Source organism: Leptopilina boulardi, unplaced genomic scaffold (assembly GCF_019393585.1).
Source record: "Leptopilina boulardi isolate dan_hultmark-lab unplaced genomic scaffold, ZJU_Lbou_2.1 LbouV2_144, whole genome shotgun sequence".
NCBI lineage: Eukaryota > Metazoa > Arthropoda > Insecta > Hymenoptera > Figitidae > Leptopilina > Leptopilina boulardi.
In genome coordinates this window covers 1,477,684-1,492,982 of record NW_026137690.1, presented here as the reverse complement: position 1 = coordinate 1,492,982, position 15,299 = coordinate 1,477,684, and the positions used below count along the sequence as shown (strand labels likewise).

General features: G+C 27.5%; 1 protein-coding gene across 2 annotated transcripts; it reads right to left on the bottom strand.

Annotated features, from left to right (window-relative positions):
- Positions 1-5: 5 nt before the first annotated feature.
- LOC127291561 (uncharacterized) lies at positions 6-14,958 on the bottom strand. 2 transcript variants are annotated; one of them, XM_051320753.1, is made up of 8 exons: positions 13,829-14,958; positions 9,439-9,693; positions 9,152-9,344; positions 8,878-9,088; positions 8,685-8,815; positions 5,027-6,956; positions 4,587-4,936; positions 6-2,291 (listed from the first exon to the last, which is right to left on the bottom strand). In XM_051320753.1, the coding sequence occupies exons 1-7, from the start codon at positions 14,281-14,283 to the stop codon at positions 4,608-4,610; spliced, it is 3,504 nt and encodes a 1,167-aa protein (XP_051176710.1). In that variant the 5' UTR covers positions 14,284-14,958; the 3' UTR covers positions 6-2,291; positions 4,587-4,607. The 2 variants fall into 2 exon arrangements, with proteins under 2 accessions (XP_051176710.1, XP_051176709.1); XM_051320752.1 differs by having other exon boundaries at positions 4,587-6,956.
- Between the last annotated feature and the right edge of the window lie 341 nt (positions 14,959-15,299).

Genomic DNA, 15,299 nt, shown 5'->3' with positions numbered 1-15,299 from the left:
ACACATTCAATTTACTTTCGTTTAATCAATTATAATATGAAAACAGTACATGTGCACCCATTTTATTGCCACCACGACAAAACTGACAATTTTCATTTATATTTTTTTTTTGTCATTTTTTTGTTGTTTTTTTTTTTTTTTGTAATTATTATTTTATTTCATTTTTTTGTTTGTGCTAAGAGTCTGTATGTTTCACGTCAAAAATTCATTGTTTCCTATATGTTTTGGTAAAATTCATCATCTACTTTCGATTATATCCACGGAGAATTGAAGCATGCGGGAAATTTGTGGTTTTCGGTTATTTCAAACTACTTAGAGAGATAGAGAGAGAGAGAGAGATAGAGAGAAAACGAGAGATAGAAACAGACGGAAAAGTCAAATAATATCGCGCACTGTGTTTTTTTTAAATACTGTCGTCGTACAATGAAAAAGGTACTTTTTTTTGGTTCATTGAAATATGAAAAAAAAAATGTGTACATAATTTTAGAGTGTATAACAACACTACCACTTAGGAAAAGAAAAAACCAAAAAATTTCTTTATACAGAAGAAAAAAAAAATTAATTTGAACACAATAAAATAATATTAATATAAAAATTACAAAAAAAAAAGATGAAGTAAAAAAAAAGTATAAAAAAATGTGTAAATTTATTTCTGTTCTTTTTTTTTTCTATAAAAAAATACGAAAACAAATTGATGAATATAAATTCTTAGCCTCTGCAAAGAGGTGAGTCAACTAATAATAATAATAATAATAATATAATAATAATAATAAAAAATAATAATAATCTATTTACATTTCACATTCTTCGAATCGTCGAAGAAAAAAATTCTTAAATACAAAGTCACGAAAAAAAGAGGATATCGACCAGTTTTGACGCCGTTTTTTTTCATTTTTATTTCCTTCTTTTCGATAACGTGAACGATCTATTTTTTTTTTCTTTTGAAAAAGACCATATTTTTTTCGAAAGAACAAAAAAAAAAAGAACGTTTAAGTTACGAATCAATGGCTTTTCTGCAGTAACGGCAAATTAAAATTTTCTTATTTCCATTGCAAATGTTTTTTTTTTTTGCATTCTTTTTTTAAACACGATTTATACGTTATTTACACTTATTTTTTTTTTTAAAACGACTAAAGCGTAGAAAATTTTATTTTCCAAATAACCGAGAGCTTTTTGGAAATTTGCTAATTTCTATACAATTTTTTTTCAGTTTAAAAAAAAAAAAATACTTAAATTTTTAAATTTCTTAAAAGAAAATTAAAAAATAAATTTAATATATATAATTAATAATAATAATAATAATAATAATAATAATTCAAAAACTGTACAAAACAGGAATTTAAAATTATAATATTGTAAATATATATCGAAACAAATTATATTTTTAATACTAATTATAAATTTAGTAATTTTTAAAAGTGGGAGGGGGGAGGTTATACACAGTGTTCTGCTTTTGGTGAACAAAATTTTCATAAAAATAGATTTTAAGTTTGTATAACTTAAAAATTAAAAAATGTTTTTTTAAAGTAAAACTATCATAAACATAACCTATAATTTTTTTTGCTTCTTGGGTCCCTTTATATTGAAAACGTGTTTTATTTTGTATATTTTTTTTCAAATTCAACTTTAATCTGAAATAAAAAAAAAGAAAAAGAATTCCATATAGTTAAAATTAATTTTTAATAAAATAAAAATTAATAAATATAAAAATAAAAAAAAAATGTTTTGTCCATAAAAGGAATATTATTATTTAACACTGTGCGAGATTAGAGGGGAATTTTCATTAAAAAAAAAAAAAAATTTTATACACAAAATTAAAATCGTGAGTATTTTTTTTTACCGCAGAAAAGCCACGGTCATACTATGTATATTTCAATTTTAAAATTAATTTCTTTTTTTTCCTTTTTTCTTTTTCTTTTGAAAACCAGTCATTGGTAACAAAAATTTTTCTACCTCGCTGAGGTAGAATTTTTTTTTTTTTTTATTTTCTTCTTTTCAGGCCTTATAAAAGCGTCCCTAAGACGTAATTTGTACAAAATTACTTTTGTCCCCTGATCAACATTTTATTTTTTTTTTTTTTTAGTAATATTAAATGTTACTGTGTACGTGTGTCATGAACGCATTTCCTGCCGAAAAATTTTTTTTCACTTTTCTCTTATATATAATCACACACACGAGTATATGATTAAGTATATAGTGAAAATAACCCCCCCCCCTTCTCTTCCAGTGGCCGACATATTGGCAGTGAATTGGACCAAATAACTTTCTGCTTTCTTTATACATATATATGTCTGTAAAAAAGGGAAATTTTTTTATTATTAATTAATATTTTCAAAAATTATATAAAAAAAATTACTAAATTTTCCAAATTACTAAAATTATTAAATTAATATTAATTACATAATACAATTATATGTAATGTGCTGTGAAAAAAAGGCATTTAAAAAAATATATATAGGTTATGTTTATGATTGATTTGCAAAGAGTAAAAGTACACAAAGAGATTATCGATTCAATATAATATAAAATTATTTAGAAATGAAAACTGATTTTAATTTTACATAATTTAAAACGAAACTTTTAATCAAGGTATAAAACTATCATAAACATAACCTACAAATTTTTTTGGAGCGCATCACAAATAAAAAAAAAAAGTTTAACTTGAATATTAATTCAATAATTTTATTATTTTTTTTAGAAATATATATTTTTTGACAACCTCAAAGTACTTTTTAGCTGCAGAAAAAAAGGAAAAATATTGAAACTCAAAAAATTGGTTTATATTAAATTGAAAGTACAAATTGAAATAAATCCATAAATTTAAGTTATATTAATGTATAACGAGATTTGTATAGAATTTACTAAAAAAAAATAATTTTTTTAAAATAAATTTTTTTTTTGAACCAAAGAAATAACCAGGGTGCTTTGAATATATAAATCTTTAGATATTATAAAAAAAAAACCTTGAGCTTTTATTTTATTATTTTTGTCAAAAATTATGATCTTTTCGGTATGCAAAGCTGAATTTTTGAGCCAAAAATAATTATAACCAGGGTGCTTTGAATATATATCTTAAAGCATTATAAGAAACTCAAATAAATCTGAAGTCAATTTTACCCCATCACGATTTAACATAACCTCAAAATTACTTTTTAGCTGCTGAAAAATAAGGAAAAATATTGAGACTTAAAAAATTGGTTTTTGAAAGTACAAATTGAAATAAATCCATTAATTTAAGTTATATTAATATATAACGAGATTTGTATAGAATTTACTAAAAAAAAAATTAATTTTTTTAAAATAAAATTTTTTTTTAACCAAAGAAATAACCAGGGTGCTTTGAATATATAAATCTTTAGATATTATAAAAAAAACCTTGAGCTCTTATTTTTGTCAAAAATTATGATCTTTTCGGTATGCAAAGCTCAATTTTTGAGCCAAAAATAATTATAACCAGGGTGCTTTGAATATACAGTTGACTCTCGATAATTAAACTCTTGATAATTTGAATTTCTCGTTAAATTAAAGTAACAGTCCAGTCCCTTGAAAAACTCTTGGTAAATTGAAAAAAAAACAATGGTTTTATGTACTCTCGATAATTAAAAGTATCTTTTGGTCAATTTCTCCATTCACTCTCTATATATTGAATTCAGCTAGATCAAACTCTCAATAATTTGAACTTTTCTTGCGATACAAATTTACATATTTACGTACAAAATATTCTCTTCTTAATAATAGTTATTGTATTGTTTCATTTGTCAATACAATACCTAATTACCTTATTATTAACAATGCTGAGTAATTTCTTAATTCATTTTGCTATCTGCCTCGGTTTATATCGTTTAAAATGTTTCTAAGAACCAATAAAAATTTATCTTTTTCCGAAAGGAAAATAGTTATTGAGGTGGTAGAGACAGGAGCAACAAAAAAAGATGTCACATTGAAAGAGGCGAGATCATCTTTGAATGCTTTGCACTCATATGCACTTCGCGTGGAAGTCGGAGAAGTTTTTACAGATCTAATGACAATTGAAAACAATATATAGATATTGCACGTTTGAGTACATTAAAACAAAAAAGATTACATAGACTATATCCAACTGTAAAGAATGTCTTTTTAAAATACGTAAAAATTAAATTTTCAATACTCTTGTTATTTTGAATTTTCCCAAATTTCCCCTCGATAATTAAAACATGCGATAAATAAAACTCTCGGTAATTTGAACTGTTTTTACGGTCCCTTGAAGTTCAATTTATCGAAAGGCGACTGTATATATTTAGGTATTATAAAAATACTTTTACTCAAGTTTTTATTAGTATTTTTGTCGAATTTTGAGCGTTTGACTTGCATGACTTAATTTTTGAGCCAAAAATAATTAACCAGGGTGCTTTGAATATATATCTTTAAGCATTATAAGAAACTCAAATAAATCTCCAGTCAATTTTACCCCATCACGATGTAACATAACTTCAAAATTACTTTTTAGCTGCTGAAAAAAAAATAAAAAAAAAACTTTAAACTTGAAACTACAATTTTGAGAGAGCATTTTCTGTACTTTAACTTCTTAATCCATTTTATTTTCTTACCCTATATATATATATATTAGTTCAGCGATTCGGCTCAACGACTTCATTGAACAACGGTGGGAGGGCATCCTGCAGACCTTCAAAACTATCGAGTGCATCTAAATCACCATTTTCGACATTATCAAGAAAACTTGGTTCAAGTAAATCGGCAACATCTTGACATACACTTTCCGATGAATTTGTCCCTTGTGTTGTTGTAACATCACCTCTTAAATTAAGTGTATCAATTGTTGGACTCGACAACATTGGTTCATTACTCTCAGAATATGTTTGTTCACCAGTTGCGCGTGCTTGTACTCCACTGTGTAATGGTGTTGTTGGATATGATCTTGAACCACCGCTACTGTCCTCTGTAAATGGTAATGTACACGTTGTTCCAATTGGTAATGGTAACGGTGTATTTGGATAAGAACGTGATTGTATCATTTTTTCTAAATTACCATTTTCAATCACAATACCCGAATCCATACCACTATCATTTGACATATTTAAATAGGAATTAGGTAAACCATCCAATATTAATGAACTTGTTTCCATTACACCTTGACCATTTGATGAAGAGCATAAAATTTCTGGCTCTTCATTTAGAATATTCAAAAAATTATTAATATTCTCCGATGACATTTCTTTTTCACCCATTAAAAATTGTTGATCATCAGACATAAAATTAGCATCCTCAAGTAAATACATTGCATCGTCGGGTGCATCAATTGAATAAAAATCAGTGAATTCACTTGGCACTGGTGTTGGTGCTATCGAACTGCTTGTTGATGGATTAAAACTACGAAAGGGAGCTAAAAATTGTGTTGTTGATACTGGTGATATTAAAGTTGGATTAACCATTCGATATAATGGAACTGATTGTGAACGACTATATAATTGTTCTTTTGTTGCCAATTGAATTTCATATTTTCCATCATCCAATAAATCAGAAATCTCCTGATCTTGTTGTGTTTTTTGATATATTGTTTTAGTTTCATCTTGATAAATGATATTTTTAACTAATTGCTCTTGAAGATTCTCTTGATAATTGACAATCATTTGTTTTTGTGGTTCAGTTACAAAATTTTTCACTATTTGCATATCATTGGATTTAACAACTAATGGTGATTTAGCAATTTGTCGGGTATTTTCTGGTACAATAAATGTTTCATTTTTATTTGTATATGGCACACTACATGAAATTGAACGCGATAATGTTTTTTTACGTGAACGATAGCCATTTTGAAGATTACTTTTTGAACGTGGCACTGGTGTATTACGAGGTGATACAAAAGGACTTGCATTAGCTGAATTACATTTCGAGGCACGTCCATTTATCGGTGAATGTGGTCCTGGTGAAATTGGCGTAAAATTAAATATTCTACGTCTTGTATTTGGACTTTGAGGCACCGTGTGACTCGTTATTATTGAATCATGCTCAATGACACTTGTCTCGAAACTTACTCTACGTCTTATGTTGACATTTGTATTTGGCGCTTGTTTTTCATTAATAATTTCCTTATTTGTTGTTGGTAAATTTAAAGGCGTTGATGTTGTTTGATTATTTGGCGGTGGTCTTGCTTTAAGATTTTGTTGTAATATAAAACGTAATTCAGAAACTTTATCCGATCTTGATGATAATTCAACAGGTGGAATAAGATTAACAGTTTCGGGATCTGATTCACCATGTTGAAAATATTGTAATAATTCTTCTTCTTGCTCTTGTGAATTATTACCACCATTTAAATAATCATCAAGTGAATCGGGATCAATTGTACCAAGATTTGTTCGTTGGAGAAGTGTTGAATTTTCCAAGAGGGGAATTTCATCATTTTTATTATTCGAACAACCATTTATTAGTTTTGCGCAACTATCAATATCACAGCTTTTTAGGGGTAGCTGACTATCGGCAGCTTTACTAAAGTTTTTATTACGATTATTAGCTAGTATCACTGGAATTTTTCCACTCTCGTGATTATTAATAGGCGTGCACGTGCCATTATTAATATTTGACGATGGCGATGTTGTTATTGTATCGGTGTGCTTTGCCTGTTTTTCAGGACTTGAATCATTATTAGCTTGCGATGGTGTTGTTCCTCCACTAGTACGTTTCCTTGGATTTCTTGGCTTTATTGGAAACGTTGTGTCCGTTGTTAATTTTTGCACATTCTCAATTGATTGTACCACTAGGTTATCACAGTTAGATTGTTGGGAGACATAATCAATTTGATTACGTATGGTTTTTTTTTGTCGTGAAATTGGTGTTGTGTTGCCTTTAATGGACGTTAAAACACCTATTTCCTGAGGCGATTGATTCGTTATCGTCTTTTTTTTGCTTCCCTTGCGTCCTCCTTTGTTATTATTTACAGTTTTTTCTTTGTTCTGACTCTGAAACAGAACAAAAAAAATTCAAAACGCATAAACGTTTTAGAATTCTGTAAACTTTTTTTGTAGGGAGGATTTGAGAGTATCGACGTTTAATATTCTTTTTTTTTTTGTTGAGAAAATTAACTTTTTGCTATCAATCAAAACGGGTAAGAAAAACTACATTTGTGTTAATCAAAATTAAAAATATTTGCTTTTTGTTAAAACAGTTTTTTGAATAATAATTATAAAATTAAAAGGATATGAGGAAATTTCAAAAAAAAGTGAAATTGTACATTTAAAGTTAAACCTTATTAATAAGCTACTAATTGTTAAAGAAATTCAAAAATTGTTTTATAATAAATTGAAAGTACAAATTAGTATTAATAATTTTGAAATCTGTAATTTAAGGTTATCTGATTTATAAACCTGATATGAATGTTATTTGATTTTTGGAATAGAACAAAACGTTTTGAGATACATCTGGCTTAATTTTAAAATTTATGCCAGAATTTTCGAACAGAATAAATAACCAGGGTGCTTTGAATATATATATATATATATATATATATTTAGGTATCATAAAAATACCTTTGCTTAAGCTTTTATTATTAATTTGTAGAATTTAGAGCGTTTCACAAGCATAGCTTAATTTTTTAGCCAAGAAGAAATAACCAGAGTGCTTTGAATATATATATATATATTTTGATATTATGAAATACCCAAAAACTAAAACTTTTTTAGTCAAATTTAAGCGTTCCAACATTCATGGCTCAATTTTTGAGCCGAATAGAAATAACCAGGATGCTTTGAGTATATATCTTCAAACTAAGAGCTTTTTATTTTATTTTTTATCGATTTTTGAGCATATTGACCTGCGTAGCTCAATTTTTGAGCCAAAAAGAAATAACCAGGGTTCTTTGAATATATATCTTCAAACTAACAAATTTTATAATTTTTGTCGATTTTTGAGCATTTCGACATGCAGAGCTCAATTTTTGTGCCAAAAAAGTAATAACCAGGATGCTTTGAATATATATCTTTAGGTATTATAAAAATACCTTCAGAATAGAAGCTTTTATTTTATTTTTTGTCGATTTTTGAGCACTTTGACATTTTTTGAGCCAAAAAAAGTAATAACCAGGATGCTTTGAATATATATCTTCAAACTAACAAATTTTATAATTTTTGTCGATTTTTGAGCATTTCGACATGCAGAGCTCAATTTTTGAGCCAAAAAAGTAATAACCAGGATGCTTTGAATATATATCTTTAGATATTATAAAAATACCTTCAGAATAGAAGCTTTTATTTTATTTTTTGTCGATTTTTGAGCACTTCGACATTTTTTGAGCCAAAAAAAGTAATAACCAGGATGCTTTGAATATATATATATCTTCAGACTAAAAGCTCATATAGTATTTTTGGTCGATTTTGAATCATTTCGACATACATGGCTCAATTTTTGAGCCAAAAAAGTAATAACCAGGATGCTTTGAATATATATCTTTTTTGTATTTTATCAAAATACCACCAGACTTGAGCTTTATGTTCATCATTCTTGTCAAGAGCAAGAAAAAGAGTTTTTTTTTTTAACACGGTAGAAAATTTTTACTCTAAAGGTGAGACGTACACAAACACAAAAAATAATAATTTTATTTGGAATTTTTGAATTTCATATAACAAAAAATGTTTATGGGGTATTTTGTTTGTAATCAATAAATGTTGACGCTTTTTTTTTTTTTTTCTTACCGGCGACTCATTTTCTAACTGTCGTTGCTTCTGATCACGTACATGTTCACGTTGTTGCAATTTTCTTTGTAATTGTAATTGTGCCTCACGTAATTTTCCCGATTTTACATCAACAGGTGATTCTGAAATTTCTGTAAAAAAAATAAGTTTTAAAATTCGCATGAGAAATGAAAGTAAAAAAAAATATATTTACCATTCTTAACAGTTTCGGTCATTCCAGAATCGCAGACAATACACACAGCAGCCAAAGATCGAGTGTCGACGAACATATTATCAACTAAATATCGACCTAAGGCACTGAGTGTTGGGAATTTTAAACCCAATAAATTTTCAGCCCATTCACGTATTACTGTCGATGCAGCGCCTAACATTTCCTCGGTGATATTCTCCTCAGCGTTATCGTCCTAAGAATATTTTTAAAAATTTTTAGAAAAATTCTATTTTCAATTTTTTTTTTTACTACTTACAGTCGGCATTCCGGCGATAATTGGCAATTTTGGTTGATCAAGTTTAATTTTCTTTCGCATTCCTGCATAACAATAACGTGAATTACCACGAGTGCCGAGTCTTCGTGGACGTACCCTTGGATACACTTGCTTCATGACTTTACCAAAGTCCGCCGTGGATAAGGGTTTCATGGAATTTTTCACACAGAACATACTATATAAAATAATAATAATAATTATTAATATAAAATAAAAATAATAACGTTAAAAATGTTAATATTATAAAATTAAAAAAATAATATACGAACTTATATTCATCGTATACTTCTTGCTTCGGCAATGAAACATCTGGATCCTCTTCTAAATGTGTTTTAATCCACATAATTGTTTGATGAATTTCATAACGATTGCCCAATGGATTTAGCGGTTGTTTCAATGGATCTATCGTACCACTGGGATTTGCAAGTGACAATGGTAGCTTCAGGTACAATAATAATTTTTCCTCAATTTTCAATTGTTCCACTTTTGAGAAAATTTCCTGAACACGAAACTTTGATTCATCGCTGAAATAAACAAAAACAAAAAAATTATTTTGAATTCTTTGTACCTACTCTAATATTACTATTTAAAAAAAAAACAAATTTTTTCGATAATTTTCTTTTTCGAGAATTAATAATAATAATAATAATAATTAATAATTTTTTTAATAAAAAATAAAACAAATTTCAATTTCTATATAAAAATATTTTACCTTTTAAATTCATTTTATTTTATTATAACTCTCGCAAGAAAAGAGAATTTCTTTCATTATGAATCGAACTCAATTGAAAAATTAATTATATCCGCAATTCAAAGTGGATCAATAAAAGAATGAATTATTATTATTATTGTGTCGCGTGACAAAAATATTAACTTCTGATATTTTTATATTTATAATATAAATTCTTTTTGAAATATTTTTTTTCAGTAAAATCACAAAAAAAAATTGTTTATTACGAAAAAAACTTTACGAAATTTTTATTTTTTTACAATTTTTTTTAGAAATTTAAATTTATCATGATTTTTATGTTATATATACCTACATTTTTTTTCTAGAGAAAAAATATATTTTCAAAGAAAAATAAAAATATTTTTTAATGGAAATAACAAATATTTTTCATAAACAAAATAAAAAAAAATAGATACACACACATATATATATACAAATTAATAATAAAAGAAAGGATAAAATAAAATCTAGCGAAAAATCAATAACAGGTTTAAGTTTATAACTTCATTTACATTACATGAATTTGACGAATGTCGTGAGAATTTTTATTCATTTTATGCAAAAATTTTGATGTTTAAATTATTATTATGCAAAATATGAACTGATTTTAAAAAAAAAATTAAACATTCATTTTTTTTATTATTTAATTACACTTTTTTTATCCGAATTCGGGATAAAATGTGTAATTTTTACAACTATAAATATTTCGTTTTATTAACAAAAACCTTGGACTAAATCAACTAAACATTTTTTTGAATTCACCAAATCGTTGGTTAAATCAACCAAATTAAACAAATAGCGAAATATTTAGATAATATGACCAAATAATTGGTTGTTTAAGTCAAAGAATTGATAAATTCAATTGATTATTTTGCTATTTTAGCCAAATATCTGGTTGGTTTAATTAAATCATTGTTTAGTTCAATAAAAATATTTTTATTGATTATACGAAACGTTTAGCTGATTTAGCCAAATATTTGGCTAAAACAACTAAATATTTGACTAAATCAGCTAAATATTATGCAGAATCAATGTAACCTTTGGTTGAATCGGCTAAATATTTGTCTGAATGGAACAAATCTTTGGCAAAAATCAACTAAACATTTAAATTGTATAAATCAAATATTTTATTAAATTAACCAAATCTTGGCTATATTAGCGAAATATTTAGCTAATATGGCCAAATTTTCGGTTGATTCTGTCGAATATTTAAGAAATTTAATGGAATATTTCGCTGATTCAGCCAAATATTTAGTCCATTCAGTCAAATATTTAGCCAAAGTAAATAAAAAAGGGTTCGATTGATTCTGCCTTATATTTACTTAATTTAGCCAAATATGTGACTAAAACAACGAAATATTTAACTAAAACAACTAAATATTTAGCTAATATGACTAAATTTTTGGTTAATTCAGTAGAATACTTTATAAATTCAATGGATTCATTCGCTGTTTTAGCCAAATATTTGGTAAAATCAGTCAAACATTTAACCGATTCAATCAAAGGTTTTGTGGATTCTGCTGTGTTTAGCTAATTTAGCCAAATATTTAGCTAAAACAATCAAATATTTGATTAAATCAGCTAAATATTATGCAGAATAATTGTAACATTTGATTGAATCGGCTAAATATTTTGCAACATCAGCCAAACACTTACATCGTTAACAGTAATAATTAATATTTGATTATTTTAATCAAATATTTGGTTGATAACAATCTAAATGTTTGGCTGATGTTACCAAATATTTAGCTGATTCAGCCAAATATTTAGCCAATTCAACCAAATCTTACAGTGATTCTACATAATATTTATCTGATTTAATCAAATATTTAATTGTTTTAGCCAAATATTTGGCTAAATTAGTTAAACATTTAGCAGAATTCACCAAATATTTTTATTTGAACTGAACAAACATTTGATTGAATTAACCAAATCTCGGCTAGATCGGCGAAATATTTAGCTAATATAACGAAATTTTTGGTTGATTTAGTAGAATATTTTATAAATTCAACAGATTCTTTGCTGTTTTAGCCAAATATTTGGTAGAATCAGTTAAACATTTAGCTAATTCAAAGGTTTGTTGAAGTTTGCTATACGTTCAGCTATTTCAGCCGAATATTTGGCTAAAACAATGAAATATTTGACTAATTGAGCTAAATATGATGCATAATCAGTTTAATATTTGGTTAAATCAGCTGAATATTTGGCTAAAATAACCAAATATTTGACTAAATCAGCTAAATATTGCAGAATCAATGTAACCTTTAGTTGAATCTGCTAAATATTTGGCTGAATGGAACAAATCTTTGGCAAAAATCAACTTAACATTTAAATGGTATAAATCAAATATTTTATTAAATCAACCAAATCTTGGCTAGATTAGCGAAATATTTAGCTAATATGACCAAATGTTTGGCTCATGTTACTAAATATTTAGCCGATTGAGCGGAATTGATTAGCTGATTCAGCCAAAAATTACATTAATTCTACACAATATTTAGCTGATTTAGTCAAATATTTAATTATTTTAGCCAAATATTTGGCTAAATTAGCTAAACATTTAGCAGAATCCACCAAACCTTTGATTGAATCGGCTAAATGTTTAACTGAATTGACTAAATATTTGGCTAAGACAGTTAAATATTATGTAAAATTATTGTAACAATTGGTTGAATCGGCTAAATATTTGGCTGAATTAACCAAATCTTTGGCTGAATCGGCTAAATTACCAAATATTTAGTCGATTCAGCGAAATTGATTAACTGATTCAACCAAAAATTACAATAATTCTACATAATATTTAGCTGATTTAGTCAAATATTTGTATCTTTTAGCCAAATATTTGGCTAAATTAGCTAAAAATTTAGCAGAATCCACCAAACCTTTGATTGAATTGGCTAAATGTTTGACTGAATTGATTAAATATTTGGCTAAGACAGCTAAATATTATATAGAATTATTGTAACGTATGGTTGAATCGGATAAATATTTGGCTGAATTGACCAAATATTTGGCTGAATTAGCTAAATGTTTGGCTGATGTTATCAAATACTTAGTCGATTCAGTAAAATTGATTAGCTGACTTAGCCAAAGATTGCATTAATTCTATATAATATTTAGCTGATTTAGTAAAATATTTGACTGTTTTAGCCAAATATTTGGCTAAATTAGCAAAATATTTAGCAGAATCCACCAAACCTTTGATTGAATCGGCTAATTATTTGTCTGAATCGACCAAATTTTTGGCTGACTTAGTTAATCAATTCTGCTGAATCGGCTTAATGTTTGGCTGATGTTACCAAATACTTAGCCGATTCAGCGAAATTTATTAGCTGACTTAGCCAAAGATTTGGTCGATTTAGCCAAATATTTATCTGATTTAACATAATATTACAAATGATTCTACATATTTGTCTGATTTAGTCAAATATTTGATTCTTTTAGCCAAATATTTGGCTCAATTAGCTAAATATTTAGCAGAATCCACCAAACCTTTGATTGAATCGGCTAAATGTTTGACTGAATTGATTAAATATTTGGCTAAGACAGCTAAATATTATATAGAATTATTGTAACGTATGGTTGAATCGGATAAATATTTGGCTAAATTGACCAAATCTTTGGCTGAATTAGCTAAATGTTTGGCTGATGTTATCAAATACTTAGTCGATTCAGTAAAATTGATTAGCTGACTTAGCCAAAGATTGCATTAATTCTACATAATAATATTTAGCTGATTTAGTAAAATATTTGATTGTTTTAGCCAAATATTTGGCTAAATTAGCAAAATATTTAGCAGAATCCACAAAATATTTTTATTTGAACTGAATAAACATTTTATTAAATCAACCATATATATAGATATATAGAAAAATATTTATTGTATAATAATTGAATTGTAATAAAAACAATAGAATCACAAAACTTACCCAATGCTTTCTTCGATCATAAGCCGAATTTTCTCATGTTTTGTGGTAGTATTATTGTGTTGAAGATTGGCAAATTTTCCGGCAATAACATCCCTAAAAACATCTTCATTATGATAACCATTTGATGTTACACGGGGTGATGTTGAAATTGGCATCGTTGTTGTCGTTGTCGTCGTTGTTGTCGCCGGAGCACGTTGTTGTTGCTGCTGATGATGATGATGATGTTGTTGATACGTCTCCATATTCGTTTTGACGTCGGCGCCATGATCACCGGCGACAACAACGACATTATTGCAATCGACGTCAATTTTTTCTCTTTTAACCCTCGTCGTCGTCGTCGTCGTTATTGTTGTTGCTGCTGTTGTTGTTGTTGTTGTACTACTACTACAAATAGTAGCAATTGCACCCGTTACACCTAACCTTAGGGTAATAGATTCTTGATTCTCGGCACTCATTTCCCGCCCGCCCCACCCCACCCCCCTTATAAATGAGAAAAAAAAACCCCCTCAATTTTCACACCACCAACCCGGATATTCGACTGTTGCTGCTATTGCTGCCATTGGCTGTGTAATCAGCTGCTGAATGAGCTAATAATGCACAAGTTGTTGCCAATAGCGCAAACCTTTCATTATTATTATTATTATTCGCGCAGCGAGTAGCGAATTCGCTGGAGCGCGAAAAAAATCTTTGAATTATTGATAATAACAACATATCGTAATTTCATTACTTTTGTTTTTTTTTTTGTTTTTCAAACAACCCACTTCTCCTGGAAAAAAATTCTTTTTTTGGGGGGTGGGGGGTGGGGGAAAAAACACACAAAACACCTATTGTATAGCACTGGAGTATAACCGTGATTGTGATGATGTTCCTAATGAAAGAATTGTCACTTGAAAAATTGTCTCAATTTTCACTAAAGGGAGAATTAACATTGCATTGGAAAATTTTTTTTTAAAAGGGTGGTAAAATCACTTGTATTTGTTTTTTTTTTTTTTGGGAAATTCTTTATTCACACATTATACATATACACAAAGTGGGGGCATTAAAAAAAAAGGAGAAGCAAGTCGGCGCGAATCGCGACACCAGCAGCAGCAGCAGACCTCCCGTGTAGCAGCAACAAAAATGTTGCAAGAGAGAGAGAGAGAGAGAAAAAGAGTGAGAGGGGTTCAAGGGATATTTTCAAAACGCGGGAGATTTCCACCAATTGTATGATTGTTTTAGGAGTAAAATATTTATTATAGCCAATGAGATTTGGGTAAAATTTAAAGTTCTATGGGAAAATTGTCCAGAACGATTGTAGCACCATGTGGCGGATAAATGTTTTACTATAACTTTCTATTTAAAAATTTTTGGAGTTTTTTTCAATTTAATTATTTCTATAAGTGATTTTTTTTTTGATTTAATTGCAATTTTGTAAAATAGTTATTATTTAAATTTTATTTACATTTATTTTTATATGTGTAGTTATTTACAA

What these genes read in the sequence shown, in the direction of transcription:
- LOC127291561 (XM_051320752.1), bottom strand. Translation starts at nt 14,283, where the DNA reads ATGAGTGCCGAGAATCAAGAATCTATTACCCTAAGGTTAGGTGTAACG. An exon ending in ATGATCGAAGAAAGCATTGG is followed by an intron (nt 9,694 to 13,828) that starts GTAAGTTTTGTG and finishes TGTTTATTTCAG; the next exon opens with CGATGAATCAAAGTTTCGTG. An exon ending in TTATCGCCGGAATGCCGACT is followed by an intron (nt 9,089 to 9,151) that starts GTAAGTAGTAAA and finishes AAATATTCTTAG; the next exon opens with GACGATAACGCTGAGGAGAA.